Below are 18,450 nucleotides of genomic sequence, written 5' to 3'. Positions count from 1 at the left end.
ATGTAGCTGGTCTGTCATAATATAATAGAGACAGTAGATCTAGCTGAAATATCATAATATAAACGAGACAGTAGATCCAGCAGGTCTATAATAATATATTCAACCTGTACTCCCCGTACTCTATATATCTGTTTATTATACCTGTTGATACAGGGCTCATATGTGAAACTATTCTAACTGAACATTTTCTTTCACAGTGACACTGACTCCGAATGGGAGCCCCCAGTGCCAATGTGTCCATCCCCCACTGAAGCTGGTTCATCCAGCTCATGCCACAAGTGGTGTTCATCTGCCCAAATTTATTTCTGCAGGCATGGATGTGCCTCAGGGCCAAAAGGGCACAGCATGGAGGTGTTGCTGTGTTCTTTGCTAAATTAAGTCCCCCATCACCAGCGCCACATGCTTGGTGACCCTCTGCTTTACAGCAGAAAGAGACTGCTATGGCACCTCGCATCAGCAGCACAATATTGGTCACTTGGGTACATTTGGGCTACTTGTGTGGGACACCTGGGTGACTTCATGATAAATGTCATGTAGCACACTCATTTTGGAAGTTATCATTCTGAAACTTTGCACAAGTACTGTTGCCCTCTTATGTTTTTCACTGAAATTGTTCCCATCATCCTATCTGAATGTTTGTTTTATCTTGTTCATTTTAACGATGATGATACAACAATTTAAAAAATACATGCTTTTTTCATTGTATTATCTAAACCAGATCTATTGTGTTATATTCTCCTACATTCACATTTACACAAACTTCAGAGTGTTTTCTTTCAAATGGTACCAAGAATATGCATATCCTTGGTTCTGTGCCTGAGCTACAGGCAGTTAGATTTGGGTATGTCTTCAGGCGGAAATTGAAAAAGTAGGGGCGCTAAGAGGTTAAGGACAACAAAGTCAAGGTATTGGAGTGGCCATCACAAAGCCCTGACCTCAATCACATAGAACATTTGTGGGCAGAACTGAAAAAGCGTGTGCGAGCAAGGAGGCCTACAAACCTGACTCTGTCGCATGAAGAAATGGTCCAAATTCACCCAACTTATTGTGGGAAGCTTGTGGAAGGCTCCCCGTAATGTTGGACCCAAAGTTCAACAATTTAAAGGCAATGCTACCAAATACTAATTGAGTGTATGTAAACTTCTGACCCACTGGGAATGTGATGAAAGAAATAAAAGCTGAAATAAAATATTCTCTCTACTATTATTCGGACATTTCACATTCGTAAAATAAAGTAGTGATCCTAACTGACCTAAGACATGGAATTTTTACTAAAATTAAATGTCAGGAATTGTGAAAAACTGAGTTTAAATGTATTTGGCTAAGGTGCATGTAAACTTCTGACTTCAACTGTATCTGGCCAAGTGCATCCAGGTATATGTCCTCACAAGAGCATGGGTATGTCAAACCAAGCACGCTAACTAACATTATTTGTTTCACTACATCTTTCAATGAATCATCACTCATTTGGAAAAAGGCACTCTAAATACCTTACAAGTTTTATTGCTTTGTCCTTGTCGCCTCTATTCTTTTGTGTATCCTCTTTAGTACTTTTCATTTCTCGCCTAATGCTTTTATTAAAGCTTTTCTTTTAAATGGCTGCTCTCATTGTAAAGAGCTTTGTGATTAGCATCTGTAAATGAAAAGCGCTCTGCAAATGCATTGCATTATTAAAATGTACTCCGTCTACCCTTGATCGTAGGGAAACGAAGATAGACTGGACGAAAAACGAGGATAAATACCGCCAGCGCAAAACAACAGGATTTCACTCTTCATTAAGACTTGAGGGAGAAAATACGTTTGCCGTCATGGATCAGTGGAGAGCAGGCTGGTAGTGCACCAACTGGTTCCGGAAATCACCCAAAATAACACAGACTCAGTCAGTCAGTGAGGTGTGTGTGTGTATGAGAGTAGGACGGAACCTTAATGAGAATGACGGTGTATACCGCGCTCTCTCTCCCTCTATCTGCTACCTAACTCCATTCTTCAGTCTACTGATTGATGGGTAAATGCAGGCGCTAATTTGTAGGAAGTGGGGGAGGTAAGGCGGGTGACAATGGCAACAAAGCAAGAGGAGGGTAGAAAGGAGAGACAAGAGAGGAAGAGAGGATACACATGAAGATCCTTTGTCTGGGTTGTCTTTATCAGCGATGGCTGCCGGGTTGACGGCAATGTGACGGCGGCACAATTCCTGGTTCTGACAGATACTCCCCCCCGTTTTCTTTCTCTCTCCATCTCCTTGTCTTGCTTTGTTTCGCTCTCCAGCTTTCCATCTCTCCCCTCTCTCCACCCCCTCACGCTCCCTCCCCTGCAAGACACACCAACCTGGCTGTTGGGTAATTGCTGCCTGGCTCCTGGAGATCTTACTCGAGGTGTGGGTGTGATGGAGGCGTCGGCCTAGACAAGTCACTTATGGAGAGTTTAAGACAGGAGAGTCTTTTTTGGCCCCCCGAGGAGGAGCGACTTGACTCCATACGACTCTTTCCCTTTTTTGCCCCAACCTGCAATTACACCACGAGCCACTTCAGGGCAATTTGGGAGCTGCCATGTTAACACAGAGCAGTTTACATCATCATCGTAACGCCACCACACACACACACACACACACACGCACACACGCTGCTCCGAGGAAGCGAGAGAGAGAGACAGAGAGGGAAAGAGAGAGGGAGCGCGAGAAAGAGATGGGGAGAGAGAAAGTGCACGAAAATCAGGGCTGTATGTCATCAAATCAAATCAAATTTATTTGTCACATACACATGGTTAGCATGGTTAGCAATACAGTAATAACCAACGAGTAATCTAACCTAACAATTCCAAAACTACTACCTTATACACACAAGTGTAAAGGGATAAAGAATGTGTACATAAAGATATATGAATGAGTGATGGTACAGAACGGCATAGGCAAGATGCAGTAGATGGTATCGAGTACAGTATATACATATGAGATGAGTAGTGTAGGGTATGTAAACAAAGTGGCATAGTTTAAAGTGGCTAGTGAAACACGTATTACATAAAGATGCAGTAGATGATAGAGTACAGTATATACATATACATATGAGATGGATAATGTAGGGTATGTAAACATTATATTAAGTAGCATTGTTTAAAGTGGCTAGTGATATATTTTACATCAATTTCCATCACTTCCCATTATTAAAGTGGCTGGAGTTCTGTCAGTGTGTTGGCAGCAACCACTCAATGTTAGTGGTGGCTGTTTAACAGTCTGATGGCCTTGAGATAGAAGCTGTTTTTCAGTCTCTCGGTCCCAGCTTTGATGCACCTGTACTGACCTCGCTTCCGGATGATAGCGGGGTGAACAGGCAGTGGCTCGGGTGGTTGTTGTCCTTGATGATCTTTATGGCCTTCCTGTGACATCGGGTGGTGTAGGTGTCCTGGAGGGCAGGTAAGTTTGCCCCGGTGATGCGTTGTGCAGACCTCACTACCCTCTGGAGAGCCTTACGGCAGTTGCCATACCAGGCGGTGATACAGCCCGACAGGATGCTCTCGATTGTGCATCTGTAGAAGTTTGTGAGTGTTTTTGGTGACAAGCCAAATTTCTTCAGCCTCCTGAGGTTGAAGAGGCGCTGCTGCGCCTTCTTCACGATGCTGTCTGTGTGGGTGGACCAATTCAGTTTGTCTGTGATGTGTACGCCGAGGAACTTAAAACTTACTACCCTCTCCACTACTGTCCCATCGATGTGGATAGGGGGGTGCTCCCTCTGCTGTTTCCTGAAGTCCACAATCATCTCCTTAGTTTTGTTGACGTTGAGTGTGAGGTTATTTTCCTGACACCACACTCCGAGGGCCTTCACCTCCTCCCTGTAGGCCGTCTCGTCGTTGTTGGTAATCAAGCCTACCACTGTAGTGTCGTCCGCAAACTTGATGATTGAGTTGGAGGCGTGCATGGCCACGCAGTCGTGGGTGAACAGGGAGTACAGGAGAGGGCTCAGAACGCACCCTTGTGGGGACCCAGTGTTGAGGATCAGCGGGGTGGAGATGTTACCTACCCTCACCACCTGGGGACGGCCCGTCAGGAAGTCCAGTACCCAGTTGCACAGGGCGGGGTCGAGACCCAGGGTTTCGAGCTTGATGACGAGTTTGAAGGGTACTATGGTGTTAAATGCTGAGCTGTAGTCGATGAACAGCATTCTCAGATAGGTATTCCTCTTGTCCAGATGGGTTAGGGCAGTGTGCAGTGTGGTTGAGATTGCATCGTTTGTGGACCTATTTGGGCGGTAAGCAAATTGGAGTGGGTCTAGGGTGTCAGGTAGGGTGGAGGTGATATGGTCCTTGACTAGTCTCTCAAAGCACTTCATGATGACGGAAGTGAGTGCTATGGGGCGGTAGTCGTTTAGCTCAGTTACCTTAGCTTTCTTGGGAACAAGAACAATGGTGGCCCTCTTGAAGCAATGGGGAACAGCAGACTGGGATAAGGATCGATTGAATATGAGACAGGGTGTCGCTAAATTAAATCGAACCCGGTGCTAACTGTGGGTTTGGATTTACATGGCACGCCAGCAGTCGCCGGATGCAGAAAAGAAACAAACTATGATCTTCCTACGTTATACCTATACTATGGAAACAAGAGAACAACTCTAGTTTACTGTACATCACCTGTAAGCTATTACACACCCACACCCACACTAAATTATGTTTTTTACTTCACAGGCCACAGATGCCAGGATGTGTGTCGTAGTTCCAACAGTTCCAGCACAGATTGGCTGTTACTTTCCCTGTACACAGATCCTAACCCGTTCAACATTCAAACCTCTGAGACTGACTTGAATCCAGTCTGCGGTTTTTCTTCTTGTTTCGCTGTCAACAGATTTAGATTATGGTTCCCCTCTGGAGAGCTATACATGGTGCTGTGTGTGTGTGTGTGTGTGTGTGTGTGTGTGTGTGTGTGTGTGTGTGTGTGTGTGTGCGTGCGTGCGTATAGGGTTGCCACATATGAGTCATTGGGCTCTCACGGTAAAGTGCATTAATTTCTCCAGTGACACGCCTCTCCCTCCAGACCCATGACATAGTATGTGGAATAAGTCAGTAAAAATGGCCAAGGTACCAGAGTGATTAGAATGACTGCATACGTACACAGTACTGCATACCTACACACAGAGTACATTGGGAAGTTGCCAACAATAGGGGCGATGAAGAGCAAACGTCAAGTAAAGTTTAGCAATTTATGCTGCCAGTGATATGCAGTCAGGAGTAACGTAGGCTAGCAAGCTTAAATAACTCTCCATTTGAACAGGGTATACAGTTCCCTATAGATTATTCAAAGAGGCCCCTGGGAATCTTAAAGCAGTTTTCTAACATAAACTAGTTAACTGCAGTCACTCTGGATCCAGAGAAGTCTGTGTGTGTGTGTGTTTCTTTGCCAATAACTACATCAGCTCTGTGCTATAGCATGATATCAGATGATGGTAGGCTACTGGTTTCTTGTATGACTCTGTTCACATTCATTGCAGTTCCACAGATAGAAACAAGTCCGGCCACCCTGGAACATCTCTCTGTCTGAAATATAATCCTGCTGACATCTAGCTAGCAGTACTGCAGAGCAGAGCCCAGACAGAGTGGGTGTCTTCCTCCACCAGCCCAGGGATGTGCTATCAGTCGGTCAGACACTGTTGCTGTGTAGGAGAGAGACACTGATAGAGAGGAGAGAGACGATGGGAGGAGAGAGCGAGTGATTGAGAAGAAAAGAAGAGAGCAGAGATGACAGCAGGAGAGAGAGAGACTGATGGAGAAGAGGATAAAGGGAACAGAGCTAATGAGACTGGAGGAGAGATGCTAGACGACATCACATATGCTGCATTTGAAATGTAACGAGTACTTTTTGGGTGTCAGGGAAAAGTGATGAAGAAGTACATTTAGGAATGTAGTCAAACATAGTAAAGTACAGATACCCCCAAAACTGCTTTAACGTATTTTTTTACACCACTGCTGTGTTTACAAAGTATGTCTGAGTGTTAGTGTGCCCACAAGTCTGTGTCCTCGGTGTTAACCTCCCTCTATGGCCTAACACAACCTAGCAACAGCAAACTCTCACTCCCTACCTGTGGCTCTTCTATTGAAATGAAGGCCGAGGCTTTCTGACTCACAATACCAACCACCAGTACTGCTTTCACACGTTAATGACAGTGTAGAATTGGTGGTACTTGAACTAGAACTTGCCCATCTATAATGCATTAAAGTACATGTTGCCAGGCTTGACCATTGATATAAGTCATGTCCCATTATAAATACATGGCATGGCACGTCAAACAGATCAAATATGTAGGAGTCCAAGACCTTCTTTCTTCAAGGTCAAACACTCCCAACAGCCACCTCTCTTTCAGCCACCACACACCACAAAAATGCTCTCTAATAAACCTGCCAAATACCTTTCATGTATTCCTATCATTAATAGTTTGCATATAATATATTAAAGCAGAGGTGCTTAGCATTCTGTCAACACCTGCTCCCCCCCCCAAATCATATTTCTCTGCAGGTCATTCGTCAGCAGTTCTGTGGAGAGGAGAAGGCTATTCAATAGAGACCTGAGAAAATGCCATTTGTATTCTGCTAATCTCTCTCTACTGGAGGAGGCTAATGAAGGTTAACAGGACTTCTACACACACTGTGCTGGGCGGCAGCTCCACACTCCTTCTGCAGAGTTTCTCTCTCTGAGGCCCAGCCCACACCCCCTTACACACGCATGCATAAACATATGCACGCACACTAGGGCTGCACGACAGGGAATAAAAAAAAAGAGGCTTTTACATTTTTTTTTATACTAAATATTGTGATTGCGATTTGACTTGCGATATAGATCAAAACACTTGGGTGAAGTGTTGGAATTTTAGAAATAGAATGATATACAGTGCCTTCATACCCCTTGATTTAATTCCACATTTTGATGTTCCAGCCTGAATTTAAAATGGATTAAATAGATATTTTTCCTCACCCATCTACACACAATACTCCATAATGACAAAGTGAAAACGTTTAGACATTTTTGCACATTTATTGAAAATAAAATACAGAAATATACCATATGCATAAGCATTCTCACCGCGGCTTCAATACATGTCAGAATCTCTTTTGCCAGCGATTACAGCTGTGTGTCTTTCTGGGTCTAAGAGCTTTGCACATGATTCTTATTGCAAACAGGAATAAATGCTTTGCAATATTTTTTACATTTGTACAGGCTTCCTTCTCACTCTGTCATTTAGGTTAGTATTGGGGAGGAACTACAATGTTGTTGATCCATCCTCAGTTTTCTCCCATCACAGCCATTAAATTCTATTTTAAAGTCATAATTGGCCTCACGGTGAAATCCCTGAGCGGTTTCCTTCCTCTCCGTCAACTAAGTTAGGAAGGACGCCTGTATCGTTGTAGTGACTGGGTGATACCCCATCCAAAGTGTAATCAATAACTTCACCATGCTCAAAAGGATATTCAATGACTGCTTTTTTTTCTCCTACCAATCGGTGCCCTTTGCGAGGAATTGGAAAACCTCCCTGGTCTTTGTGGTTGAATCTTGAAATTCACTGCAAATCCACTGCTCGACTGAGGGACCTTACAGATAATTGTATGTGTGGGGTACAGAGATGAGGTAGTCATTCAAAAACAATGTTAAACATTATTATTGCACACAGAGGGCTGTATGTCATGTCGTCGGTCAGAGAAAGTCCATGAAACTTAAGCACTTATTTAGGCTTGCCACAACAAAGGGGTTGAATACTTACTGACTTAAGACATTTCAGTTTTCCATTTTTTATTTTGTAAACATTTCGAAAAACATTATTCCATTTTGACATAATGGGGTATTGTGTGTAGGCCAGTGACAAAACATCTCAGTTTAAACCATTTTAAAATCCAGTCTAACGCAACAAGATTTGGAAAAAAGTCGAGGGGTGTGAATACTTTCTGAAGGCACTGCAAAAGGAGTCTTCGGGGGGGGGTAGTGTCTTTCCTTGGAGTCTATAGTGAATAGAATGCATTTACTCTGGAGTAAGAGGCTGAACTGAGAGGCCTCATTATCTGAGCTCTCTGCTCAGCAGGCTCCTGTCCTCTGTGGAGTCACTAGCCCCGAAAACTCCTCCGTCTCCCCCTCTTTCTCTCTCTCCCAAGGCTGTAACACAACAAAATGAGGAAAAAGTCAAGGGGTGTGAACACTTTCTGAAGGCACTAAGAAGCAAAGTGGAAAGCAGCATCGTTCTTGTTTGGAACAATGTGTTGACTTGCATGACCTAACAGAACAGCATGCAAACGTATAATAAATCTAACAGCGGGGAGGGGGAACTGCGCTGCTTGAGTGACGGAGCGAGGCTTTTTGTGCGTGAGAAAGCCTTAAGAGGAGAGCGGGAGAGACGACAAAAACAGAGTAAACTATAAAAAAACGGATGTTACACGCGGCTGAGTGGCGTTTTAAAATATTGCAAGATGGATATCAATTGCCATGTGGATATTGCACGTAACTGTTAAGATGTCTATGTGAATTAGATTAATTGTGTATTCCTAATGCACACACACACACACACATCTGAGGTAGGGGGGCGCAGGGGGTACGTCCCCATCTACCCCCTCAGAGCAAAACATATTCATCATTTAAGCGATGTCAGAATGGTGTTAATAACGTGATGTTCCTTCACACACACAATTTTAATTGTGTTTTTGTAGGGCAAAGGGAGCACTGTGGATCAAAGGGCTCCCTAATGTAGGCCTTATACAAAATCAGCAACACCCTCACACCACGTCCCATGATAATTCCCCTCCGTATCCAGCTGCTCTCTTTGTGTGTGTGTGTGTGTGTGTGAGAGAGATGGAAGGACCTATCAATTAATTCAGTACACTGTTACTATACGCATATAATCTAAAATACGCATATAATCTAAAATACACACCGGATCTACTCCGATGAAATATGTACTCTATTTGTCTCTCTCGCATCGATTCCATTTAACCTAATTGGACTTAAACCAATCATTTTGAACAGCGTAAATATATCGCTCTCTTAAACATTGTGAATAAATACTATGTCTACACCCATCTATAATTCATTCTGCCTGTATAATATGTCTATACCTAGATCGTATATTAGTAATGCGTGGTGTGCTAAAGAATTTACAGATGTAGGATCTTATTTGATCACCATGTTGTTGTAGGGATTTTCCTGCACAGCAAGAAATGCTAACTTCTAGTATATTCAAGGGTTAAAAAGGCTTCTAAAGTTTGTCATTTCCACTTTAAAATTGCAGACTTGATTTGCTCTAACTAAAAATGTATCATCAATCCCTACAAAAATGTCAAATAATTATAATCCAATAATTCACATTTCCTGTTGCTGCATGATTATTTTCCTGCTGTGGGAAACTGGTCAAATTAAGATCCTACATCTCTATCATGTATTAGTTTGAGTTCTCGAAGGTGGTAACTGTGCAAATAGCGTTATAAGGCTCCGTTATACATGGAGGCTACATACTAGTTTCTAAAATCTAGGTATATGTAGTCATCTGCACTGGTGGCAGTGGAGTCAGCGCTTTAGTCTCGCTCTCTCGTTCCTAAATTAAACATGGGAAACACTTAAAGATTCCATGTGATTTATGGACCCATTTCATTTTCATTTCCAGACTTCATAAAATAGTCGGACATCCTGCATTTTTTATTGTTATGACAGGTTTTGTCAAGCGCGGGAAGGGAGATCTGAGAAGGTTGAGGGCTGTGTGTGTGTGTGAGAGAGAGATTGATCTCTCCCCTGGACTTGGTGATCCCCTTAACCCCAATACAAATAAGATTTAGATGTGGATATCCATCCCCCTGGGGTCACCAATTGTAGTAGTAGTAGTAGTATACCATAGCAGTATTCTACATATACAGTATAGTCTCTAGGAGTAGTGTACAACCTAACTTAAAAAAACAATCTGCAATTGGACAGATAATGACAGTAGCCCATGGTAAATGGATTAAATCCAGAGCAATGTCACGAGATAAAGGTCATTTATGGATCAGAGTAAGGTTTGTTTTCAAAGCGTTGCATGGACTTGAAAGCAACAGTATTTTTTAAAAATTGTTTAAAAGGGCTAATGACACAGGGTGAAGGTGTGAATGGACTGACACAGGGTGAAGGTGAGAATGGACAGACACAGGGTGAAGGTGAGAATGGACAGACACAGGGTGAAGGTGAGAATGGACAGACACAGGGTGAAGGTGAGAATGGACAGACACAGGGTGAAGGTGAGAATGGACAGACAGGGTGAAAGTGAGAATGGACAGACAGGGTGAAAGTGAGAATGGACAGACACAGGGTAAAGGTGAGAATGGCCTGACAGGGTGAAGGGGAGAATGGACTGACACAGGGTGAAGGTGAGAATGGACTGACACAGGGTGAAGGTGAGAATGGACTGACACAGGGTGAAGGTGAGAATGGACTGACACAGGGTGAAGGTGAGAATGGACTGACACAGGGTGTAGGTGAGAATGGACAGACACGGGGTGAAGGTGAGAATGGACAGACACGGGGTGAAGGTGAGAATGGACAGACACGGGGTGAAGGTGAGAATGGACAGACACGGGGTGAAGGTGAGAATGGACAGACACGGGGTGAAGGTGAGAATGGACAGACACAGGGTGAAAATGAGAATGGACAGACACAGGGTGAAAATGAGAATGGACAGACACAGGGTGAAGGTGAGAATGGACAGACACAGGGTGAAGGTGAGAATGGACTGACACGGGGTGAAGGTGAGAATGGACTGACACGGGGTGAAGGTGAGAATGGACTGACACAGGGTGAAGGTGAGAATGGACAGACACAGGGTGAAGATGAGAATGGACAGACACAGGGTGAAGGTGAGAATGGACAGACAGGGTGAAGGTGAGAATGGACAGACACAGGGTGAAGGTGAGAATGGACAGACACAGGGTGAAGGTGAGAATGGAAAGACACAGGGTAAAGGTGAGAATGGACTGACACAGGGTAAAGGTGAGAATGGCCTGACAGGGTGAAGGGGAGAATGGACTGACACAGGGTGAAGGTGAGAATGGACAGACACAGGGTGAAGGTGAGAATGGACAGACACAGGGTGAAGGTGAGAATGGACTGACACAGGGTGAAGGTGAGAATGGACTGACACAGGGTGAAGGTGAGAATGGACAGACACAGGGTGAAGGTGAAAATGGACTGACACAGGGTGAAGGTGGGAATGGACTGACACAGGGTGAAGGTGAGAATGGACAGACACAGGGTGAAGGTGAGAATGGACTGACACAGGGTGAAGGTGAGAATGGACTGATACAGGGTGAAGGTGAGAATGGACTGACACAGGGTGAAAGGTGAGAATGGACTGACACAGGGTGAAGGTGAGAATGGACAGACACAGGGTGAAGGTGAGAATGGACTGACACAGGGTGAAGGTGAGAATGGACTGACACAGGGTGAAGGTGAGAATGGACAGACACAGGGTGAAGGTGAGAATGGACAGACACAAGGTGAAGATGAGAATGGACAGACAGGGTGAAGGTGAGAATGGACAGACACAGGGTGAAGGTGAGAATGGACAGACACAGGGTGAAGGTGAGAATGGACAGACACAGGGTGAAAGTGAGAATGGACTGACACGGGGTGAAGGTGAGAATGGACTGACACAGGGTGTAGGTGAGAATGGACAGACACAGGGTGAAAGTGAGAATGGACTGACACGGGGTGAAGGTGAGAATGGACTGACACAGGGTGAAGGTGAGAATGGACAGACACAGGGTGAAGATGAGAATGGACAGACACAGGGTGAAGGTGAGAATGGACTGACACGGGGTAAAGGTGAGAATGGACAGACAAATTCTTTGAAAATGGATAAATACAACATGTAATATACATCATTAAACAGGTTTGGTACAATCCTGCATTCACCGATTCCATGTAGGGCTATATGGATAAGCCGACGCACACCTTGCCGCAATATCCTATGCAAAAAGGTAGAACATCACAAAATATACCTTTTTGGGACCAAGACCTATGCTATAATGTCAAAAATGTATCGGCGGAGTTAGAAAGTTGGCTGTCAGAAGTTTTGTAATGTAAGTTTACTTCAAGAGGGTGCAATGAGATACCCAATGGGTTGGAACATTATTTTCTCAATCAGTTTGAAAATGTTTATTTAAACTGGAAATCATATGGTCCTAGATCGTTAAGTGGATTAATCAAATGAATTATTATTGAAAATAAAAAAAATAAAAAATGTGGGCTACAGATATAAATAGCGCAATTTGAAGCGATAATGGGATAAAGTATTACAAACCCTTGAAATATCCATAGGATGAAACATTTTTAATACAAATCTTATGAGAACAAACAAGATTGGTATCGATACTGTGGGAACATGTAGGTTTGGGAAAGTTTGAGGTCATTACTGTTTGTTGAAATGTATGAATGTCTGAGCTACTGTTTGTCTTTTTTCTTTATGTTTAAGGTTGGGCATCAAGTCCCAGCCAACGTCATGTCTAGTTTAGTGGATCCATGTCTGAAATGTTAAGTTGTCTTTTGTCTTTTGTCTAGGTCTAGTCTAAAAAAAACAATCATACAAAATTTTTATAAAAATAGACCTTTCAAAAAAAGATAGTGCAGAAACCTCTTAAAATTGATACATCCCTTGACCAGTCCCCTGCACCTCCCAAATTCTGACAGACAGAATTTCACTGTCTTCAGTAAAAAAACGAAGGGGAAGATGCTGTCCCTCAGACAGAGCTGTACAGTAGTTGACTGCCTGGCCATAGTCTCCTGACTGTGCCTGACAGGTTGTTTGCCTTTGTCTCCTGCCCTAAGCTTGTCTCTTCTAAAAATGGACAGCTCTACATTAGGTCTCAAAGTTCACCGAAGTGCTCGTCTAAGGTGGCGTGATGGTGGAAAATGGTCTTCCAAAACAGCACAGCCTGAGAGGATAAGAAGTGACTACTGCTCCAGTCAACCCCATGCTTTTCTTGCAGTATCCACAGATTTATTCTCTATTTATTCTATTCTACCTAATATCAAGGTAGCAGCCCCGAAGCAATCTCCATTTCTATTCTCGCACAATGAGTAATGAACCTAACTGAACAACATGGTCCGGCCAAACCTCCACCTGCTATCTGAAGAAGAGAGGACTCTGGAGACAGAAACTCGCATTGTTATTTTCCCCGGCTGGCCCGGGCCTCCTCTTTTCAATAAGACCGTATTAATTCCATTTTTTTTGTAATTTTATATAAAAATCTTGCCTCTTGACGGCCGGTGCATCAACAGAAATGGCAAGGGATCCGCGCTCAATATCTCTGTCAGATATATTGTAATTGTGTGGGGCAGGGTGGCAGAGGCTGGTTGGTTGGGATATTGCTCGGGTATTTCCCCCGAGTCTCTGCCGCTTAAGCAGTCTGTCTCCTGCCCTCATCCTCTTTTCTCGTTCTCTGCCTCCTCTCTTTTGTCTCCCTCTCCACCTCTGTGTCTATTTCTCCATCTTACCGTCCCTCTCCTTTCTCCTCCACTGCTCCCCCTCGTCTATCTGTCCGCCACCAGGAAAACAATAGTCATGCATTTCACTCTCAATGTCTGTGCACTAAGCTCAAGATATGATCTAGAATAGCACAACATATAAGGCGAATCTCTGCAATTCTGGGATAGCAAAAATGAGGGATACATTAATGCCAACTATAAAATGGCATTAAGCATGTTCAGAGAGAGGCTGGAGAGAGTGCTGGTACAGGCTGAAATCTTTTTCCTCCTCACTCTCTCCATTCCTCTTCCTCTCGCTCTGTTCATTTCCACTTGGCTGGAGAGCAGTACTCTAATTCCCTCTTCCGCAGACACCAGAGTTTCTCCTGGACCGGCTGGGCTTCAGACGGCGCAGGCATATTTTTAGGCAATGGGATTAAGAGTAAAAAAGTTCAAAAGTACTGGAGTAGCCGAGAGAGAGACAGAGAGAGAACGAGAGAGAGGGAAAAAAACACAGTTTCGCTGTGGAATGCGGAAGCGGGAGGAAAAAAAACAACCAAAAAAAACAGACATCTCATGTTCTTTTCAGGAGGATGAAAAATGTTCTTGGGAGATGAGGAGGGAGTTGAAATACTTTCTTTCATGGCTCCCCTGCAAATCTGGAGGTGATGAATAAGTGAGGGTGCACACGTCCACTGCTACTCTGAGTAAAAGTATGCAGCTGGTGTGGATGAGCTGAAGGAATCCCCCCTCTCTTCAGGTCCAGAACATTTCAAAAAGGTCATTTGTCGACCTGCAAGTTAATACATCTCTGTCGGGGCCAGAATGTAATGCAGCTCAACTCAGGCATAAAATGTAGTCTATTACATAGATAGATTACACAGAGAGATAAGCTACCCAGTATAGACTTTCTGTCTCGAATGGAGACAGTTAAAGTATGTGTTCTCAAAAAAAAAAAAAAAACAGTTCACAATGAACTTAGAAGTAAATATCTGACGTTTCCATGAGTCTATTAACATCGTTGTGATTGCGAAAGATGCCAATTTACTCGCTCTACTGCAGGTCTTAGATCAGGGTTGTATTCATTACTCGGGCATACTGTAGCAAAACGTTTTCCACGGGAAAGCTAGCATTTCCTATTGGACAGGTTCAGGTAGTCCCTAACTGTTTCAGTCCATTTGATGCTTTAATGACACCGATTTAGAAAGTTTGAATTACAATACACCGACTGTACCTGGTACCTTAAAATAACCTTTTAATGATCAAATAACTCCCCTACCCTCTCCCTGACTCGCATTCATTAATTACAGAAACATAGATCTATTGCAACAGGGAAACATGATCCCTGGGGACATAGTCCCTTTGCGAGAGCCCGTACAGTACATAACAAAGAAGACCAACTCTCTGATCTGAGCAGAACAGGGGCACGACTCACACCTAGGAGTTAGATACCTTTTGGTACGAATCTAGCTATAGTAGCCGTGACTGAAGTTGGCTCTCTGAGCTTGGTAACAGTCTGGTTAGCTAACCTCAGCGCTAACATGTGGGCCTCAACACAGAAGTGAGATGTCCATCTAGATGGGACAGACTGGCCTGGCACTACTACCGACCTTGTAAACAGATTGACAGAGTAGGACAGATATAAGACTAGCGGAGGAAAACTGAGCGAAAACTGAACGGGGTACAACTTGTTAACAGACAAACATGACTTGGGAAAAGAAACAGCAGGTTTTTGAGAATAGTTATAGTTGACTAATGGCAAATAATAAGGCCCAGGACTGAAGCACACCGATGAGAAACATGAGCCCTCCTTACATTTCTCGATTACGATTTAATGTGTGCGCAATGAGAAATAATATCTCTCCCATTAACATCAGTGGGTAAGTTTGTGTCATATATGCCCCGAGTGTGCTCTGTTACCGGCTGTCGAGCCAAAGAAAACGGCTGGCACGACGGCCAACCTGACTCATTCCACCCCATTATTGGTTTCTCCGCGCCAGTTTTATAGTAGGGACACTAAAAAGTGTGTCGTGTAATCATTCCTCATTTTCTACGAGCCAAACGCTACGGAGCCAATAGGATGGATGGATTGGGGTAGAGGACGAGAAGGGAGGAATAGGGAAAGAGAGATGAAGAGGGGCTCATTGCCAGGAGCGGAACAAATGACAATAAATTGAACTATTATAAAGAACAGAGGGCTAAAGAGGAATTCTAATTAAAGTGTAGCAACATACTTTAGTTCCCCCCCCTCTCTGCATAGGGCTCCCGTGTGGTGCAGCGGTCTAAGGCACTGCATCTCAGTGCTTGAGGAATCACTACAGAATACTTTTCCGAATGCCCTGTATAAACTGAAAAGCACCAGACCCAAAATCGAACCTTGTGGAACGCCACGTGGCATGTATTTTCTCTGCATTATGTTCACCAAGGGTGACACACTGTTGACCGGTTAAATAGGTCCTAAACCAAATACAGCACTTAAATCCAAGATTACAAGGACAGAGAGCTGTTTGGCGTCTGTGTTGGCTCTTAAAAAAATAATTCTGCTGTTTGAAAACCAATTTCTCAAGAATGTTGTTTAAGAGTGGAAGGTCGGAGATTGGCCGAAAATTGCTAAGAGCTGAAGAAACTAGATTACTTTTCTTCAGAAAGGGGTTTCACCATAGCAGTTTTTAGTGCAGTGGGGAAAGTGCCTGTGAACAGGGAGTGATTAACAATAGCTTGCACTTCTTCAGATATGTAATTCAAAAACTGTTTTGAAGGAAGGTGGTGGGGATAGGATCGAGAAGGCCGGTTGAAGGCTTAAGTTGTGATATCACTTTCCTGATCATGTCTGTCAACCAGGGAAAATAGATCCATAGTGCGTTTGCGTGTTAGGCTAGGGCACATATCAAACTTCTCATCAGGTCTTGCTTGACTGACACCCGGCCTATTGTTGGTTATTTTTTGTGGAAGTTCACATAGTTTTGCGGGGGTAGGATTCATCAGGCCGTCAACGGTCGAGAAGAGCACTCTCAAATGATTCTGATTAATAGTGATCAAGTTAGAAAAATGAGCCCATCTGGCATTTCTAATTGCCTTGTGACCAGTTGCTCCCTCAGAATATCATAATGGACCTGCAACTTTGACTTTCTCCACTTCCGCTCTGCCTTTCTGCAATTGCTCTTTAATTGATTATGTATGATTAGATGGAGACACATTAAAAGAGGGACCGTGTGTTCTGTTAGACTTGGGCCCCGACAGTGAATTTCAGTAACTAGGTTCCTATTCCATTGGCGACAGATTTTCATGTGAATATTCTCAAATCGGCATAAAGAAAATACGGATTTTCCCTCCAGTGGTGCGTTTCCACCAAATGGACTTGTTGTGGAGGAAAATCAGTGCGTGATGACATATTGCATTTTGTGGGCCCTGTTTTGCTTTAGTGTTCATGTACTGAATAAAAATCTAAAAGGTCAATGTGTTCCCATCGCATTTTTCAATTATACAGATAGTTGTGTCACAAAAACAGTTGTTTTGAATAGCAAATGTGCTTACTCTGGTCTTGGCATCAGCACTCTAGCCAACAACTCACCGATAAAGTGCGGGAAGGCTGTACAGGCAGGCTACACTGTACATTTACATTTTAGTCAGTCATTCAGCAGATGCTCTTATTCAGAGTGACTTACAGTATTATAGTGAGTGCATACATTTTCATACTGGCCCCCCATGGGAATTGAACCCACAACCCTGCAAGCGTCATGCTCTACCAACTGAGGCACACGGGACTGAGTCTACCTGAGATTATTATGAGCTAGAATATTTGTATTTGTCAAACAGCAGTCAAGCATCGATCATCATGTCACCGGAATAAGACCTTCAATATTTATTGGAAAGGAGGAGAATCATGCTCATAACATGCACTTTCAAAACCCTGTGAAGTTCATCATCTGTAGCCTAATAAACTGCATGGTTTCCCAAGTCGTAGTGGGAGGACCACACACACCATATAATCGGGTGACTCCAAGTTTGTATTTGATCTGCGCACATGTGCCAGCACCAGTAGAGCATTCCTCTCTCTATGCTTATGCATGAATGTAGTGAGTTCGGAAAAAAAACAGAATGTTTGAATCTTAGAAATTGTATGTAAAAACTATCTGTATATGTCCGAACTCCGAATCAAATAGGCTTCCCAAAATTGACATGGTCACTGTGTTGGAAACGTTTATTTTGATTGGCAATTCTGTGCATTTATCAAAATCCTATCAGGTAGCCTGATTTCAGATGTGTAATGTAGACTAAACCAGATTAGGGAAATTGTTCTTCTTGCAACGCAATAATCGTGTTCCTATTGGTCAAAACATTTGACACTGCCAGAACTTTGTCGGAGCCTACGGCATGTAGTGGTGCTTAAAAATCAGACCTAGAACCTGTCACACTGAACAAGCCAAGATGTCCGACAATCGTTTACGGCCTAAGAATATGCCCACGATGTTAACATGTTGTCTGGGGAAGTCAAAATCGTGGCATAAAACAGTTCAAATCGTACAGTCTGTGCGGGCTTTAAGAGTGACCCCATTACATGTGATTAAGACATTGGACAACGTGGATTTCAAAATGGATGCCATCCCATGGCAACAAATCACATCCACCATGACAGGCACTGCTGGTCAAATTAAATGTCATGACTATGAATCTACAGCATGTTAACATCTGTGTACTGGTACCACTACAGCCAGGTGCTAGCTTAGGCTAGGCTAACCCCTCTCAGCTAACTCTGCAGCCCATCTTCAACCATCCCCCCCCAATAAGACACTCGAAGACAAACATTTCTTCTTGTAAAATCCCATGCGTATTGAGAGAATATCTCAGTGGGGACACATCTCAGCGTTGGCTGGACACACATCTCTTCTATACGGCGGTGCTGCTTGGCAGAGGCACCCCAGGTCTGTATCATCAGCTCTCTCTCTCTCTCTCTCAAGTTGAGGAGTTCAGTTTGGAAGATAATCAAAGGATATAATTAAAATCAG

General features: G+C 43.6%; 1 protein-coding gene across 6 annotated transcripts in view; it reads right to left on the bottom strand.

Moving 5' to 3' along the window:
• The window catches only part of samd12 (sterile alpha motif domain containing 12), a 117,957-nt gene that overhangs the window by 30,769 nt on the left and 68,738 nt on the right, over positions 1-18,450 (bottom strand). For 4 of the 6 annotated variants that reach the window (XM_020507136.2, XM_020507134.2, XM_031793766.1 and 1 more), the window contains exon 5: positions 5,919-8,119. The exons of the other annotated variants lie outside the window; for them this stretch is intronic. In XM_020507136.2, the coding sequence (XP_020362725.1) occupies positions 8,025-8,119 (95 nt within the window). In that variant the 3' untranslated portion in view covers positions 5,919-8,024. Of the gene's footprint in view, positions 1-5,918; positions 8,120-18,450 lie in introns of those variants that run through there. 6 annotated transcript variants of the gene reach the window in all.

The sequence above is a fragment of the Oncorhynchus kisutch genome, linkage group LG17 (genome assembly GCF_002021735.2).
Source record: "Oncorhynchus kisutch isolate 150728-3 linkage group LG17, Okis_V2, whole genome shotgun sequence".
NCBI lineage: Eukaryota > Metazoa > Chordata > Actinopteri > Salmoniformes > Salmonidae > Oncorhynchus > Oncorhynchus kisutch.
The sequence above is the reverse complement of the archived record's forward strand: the minus strand, read 5'-3'. Positions and strand labels throughout refer to the sequence as shown.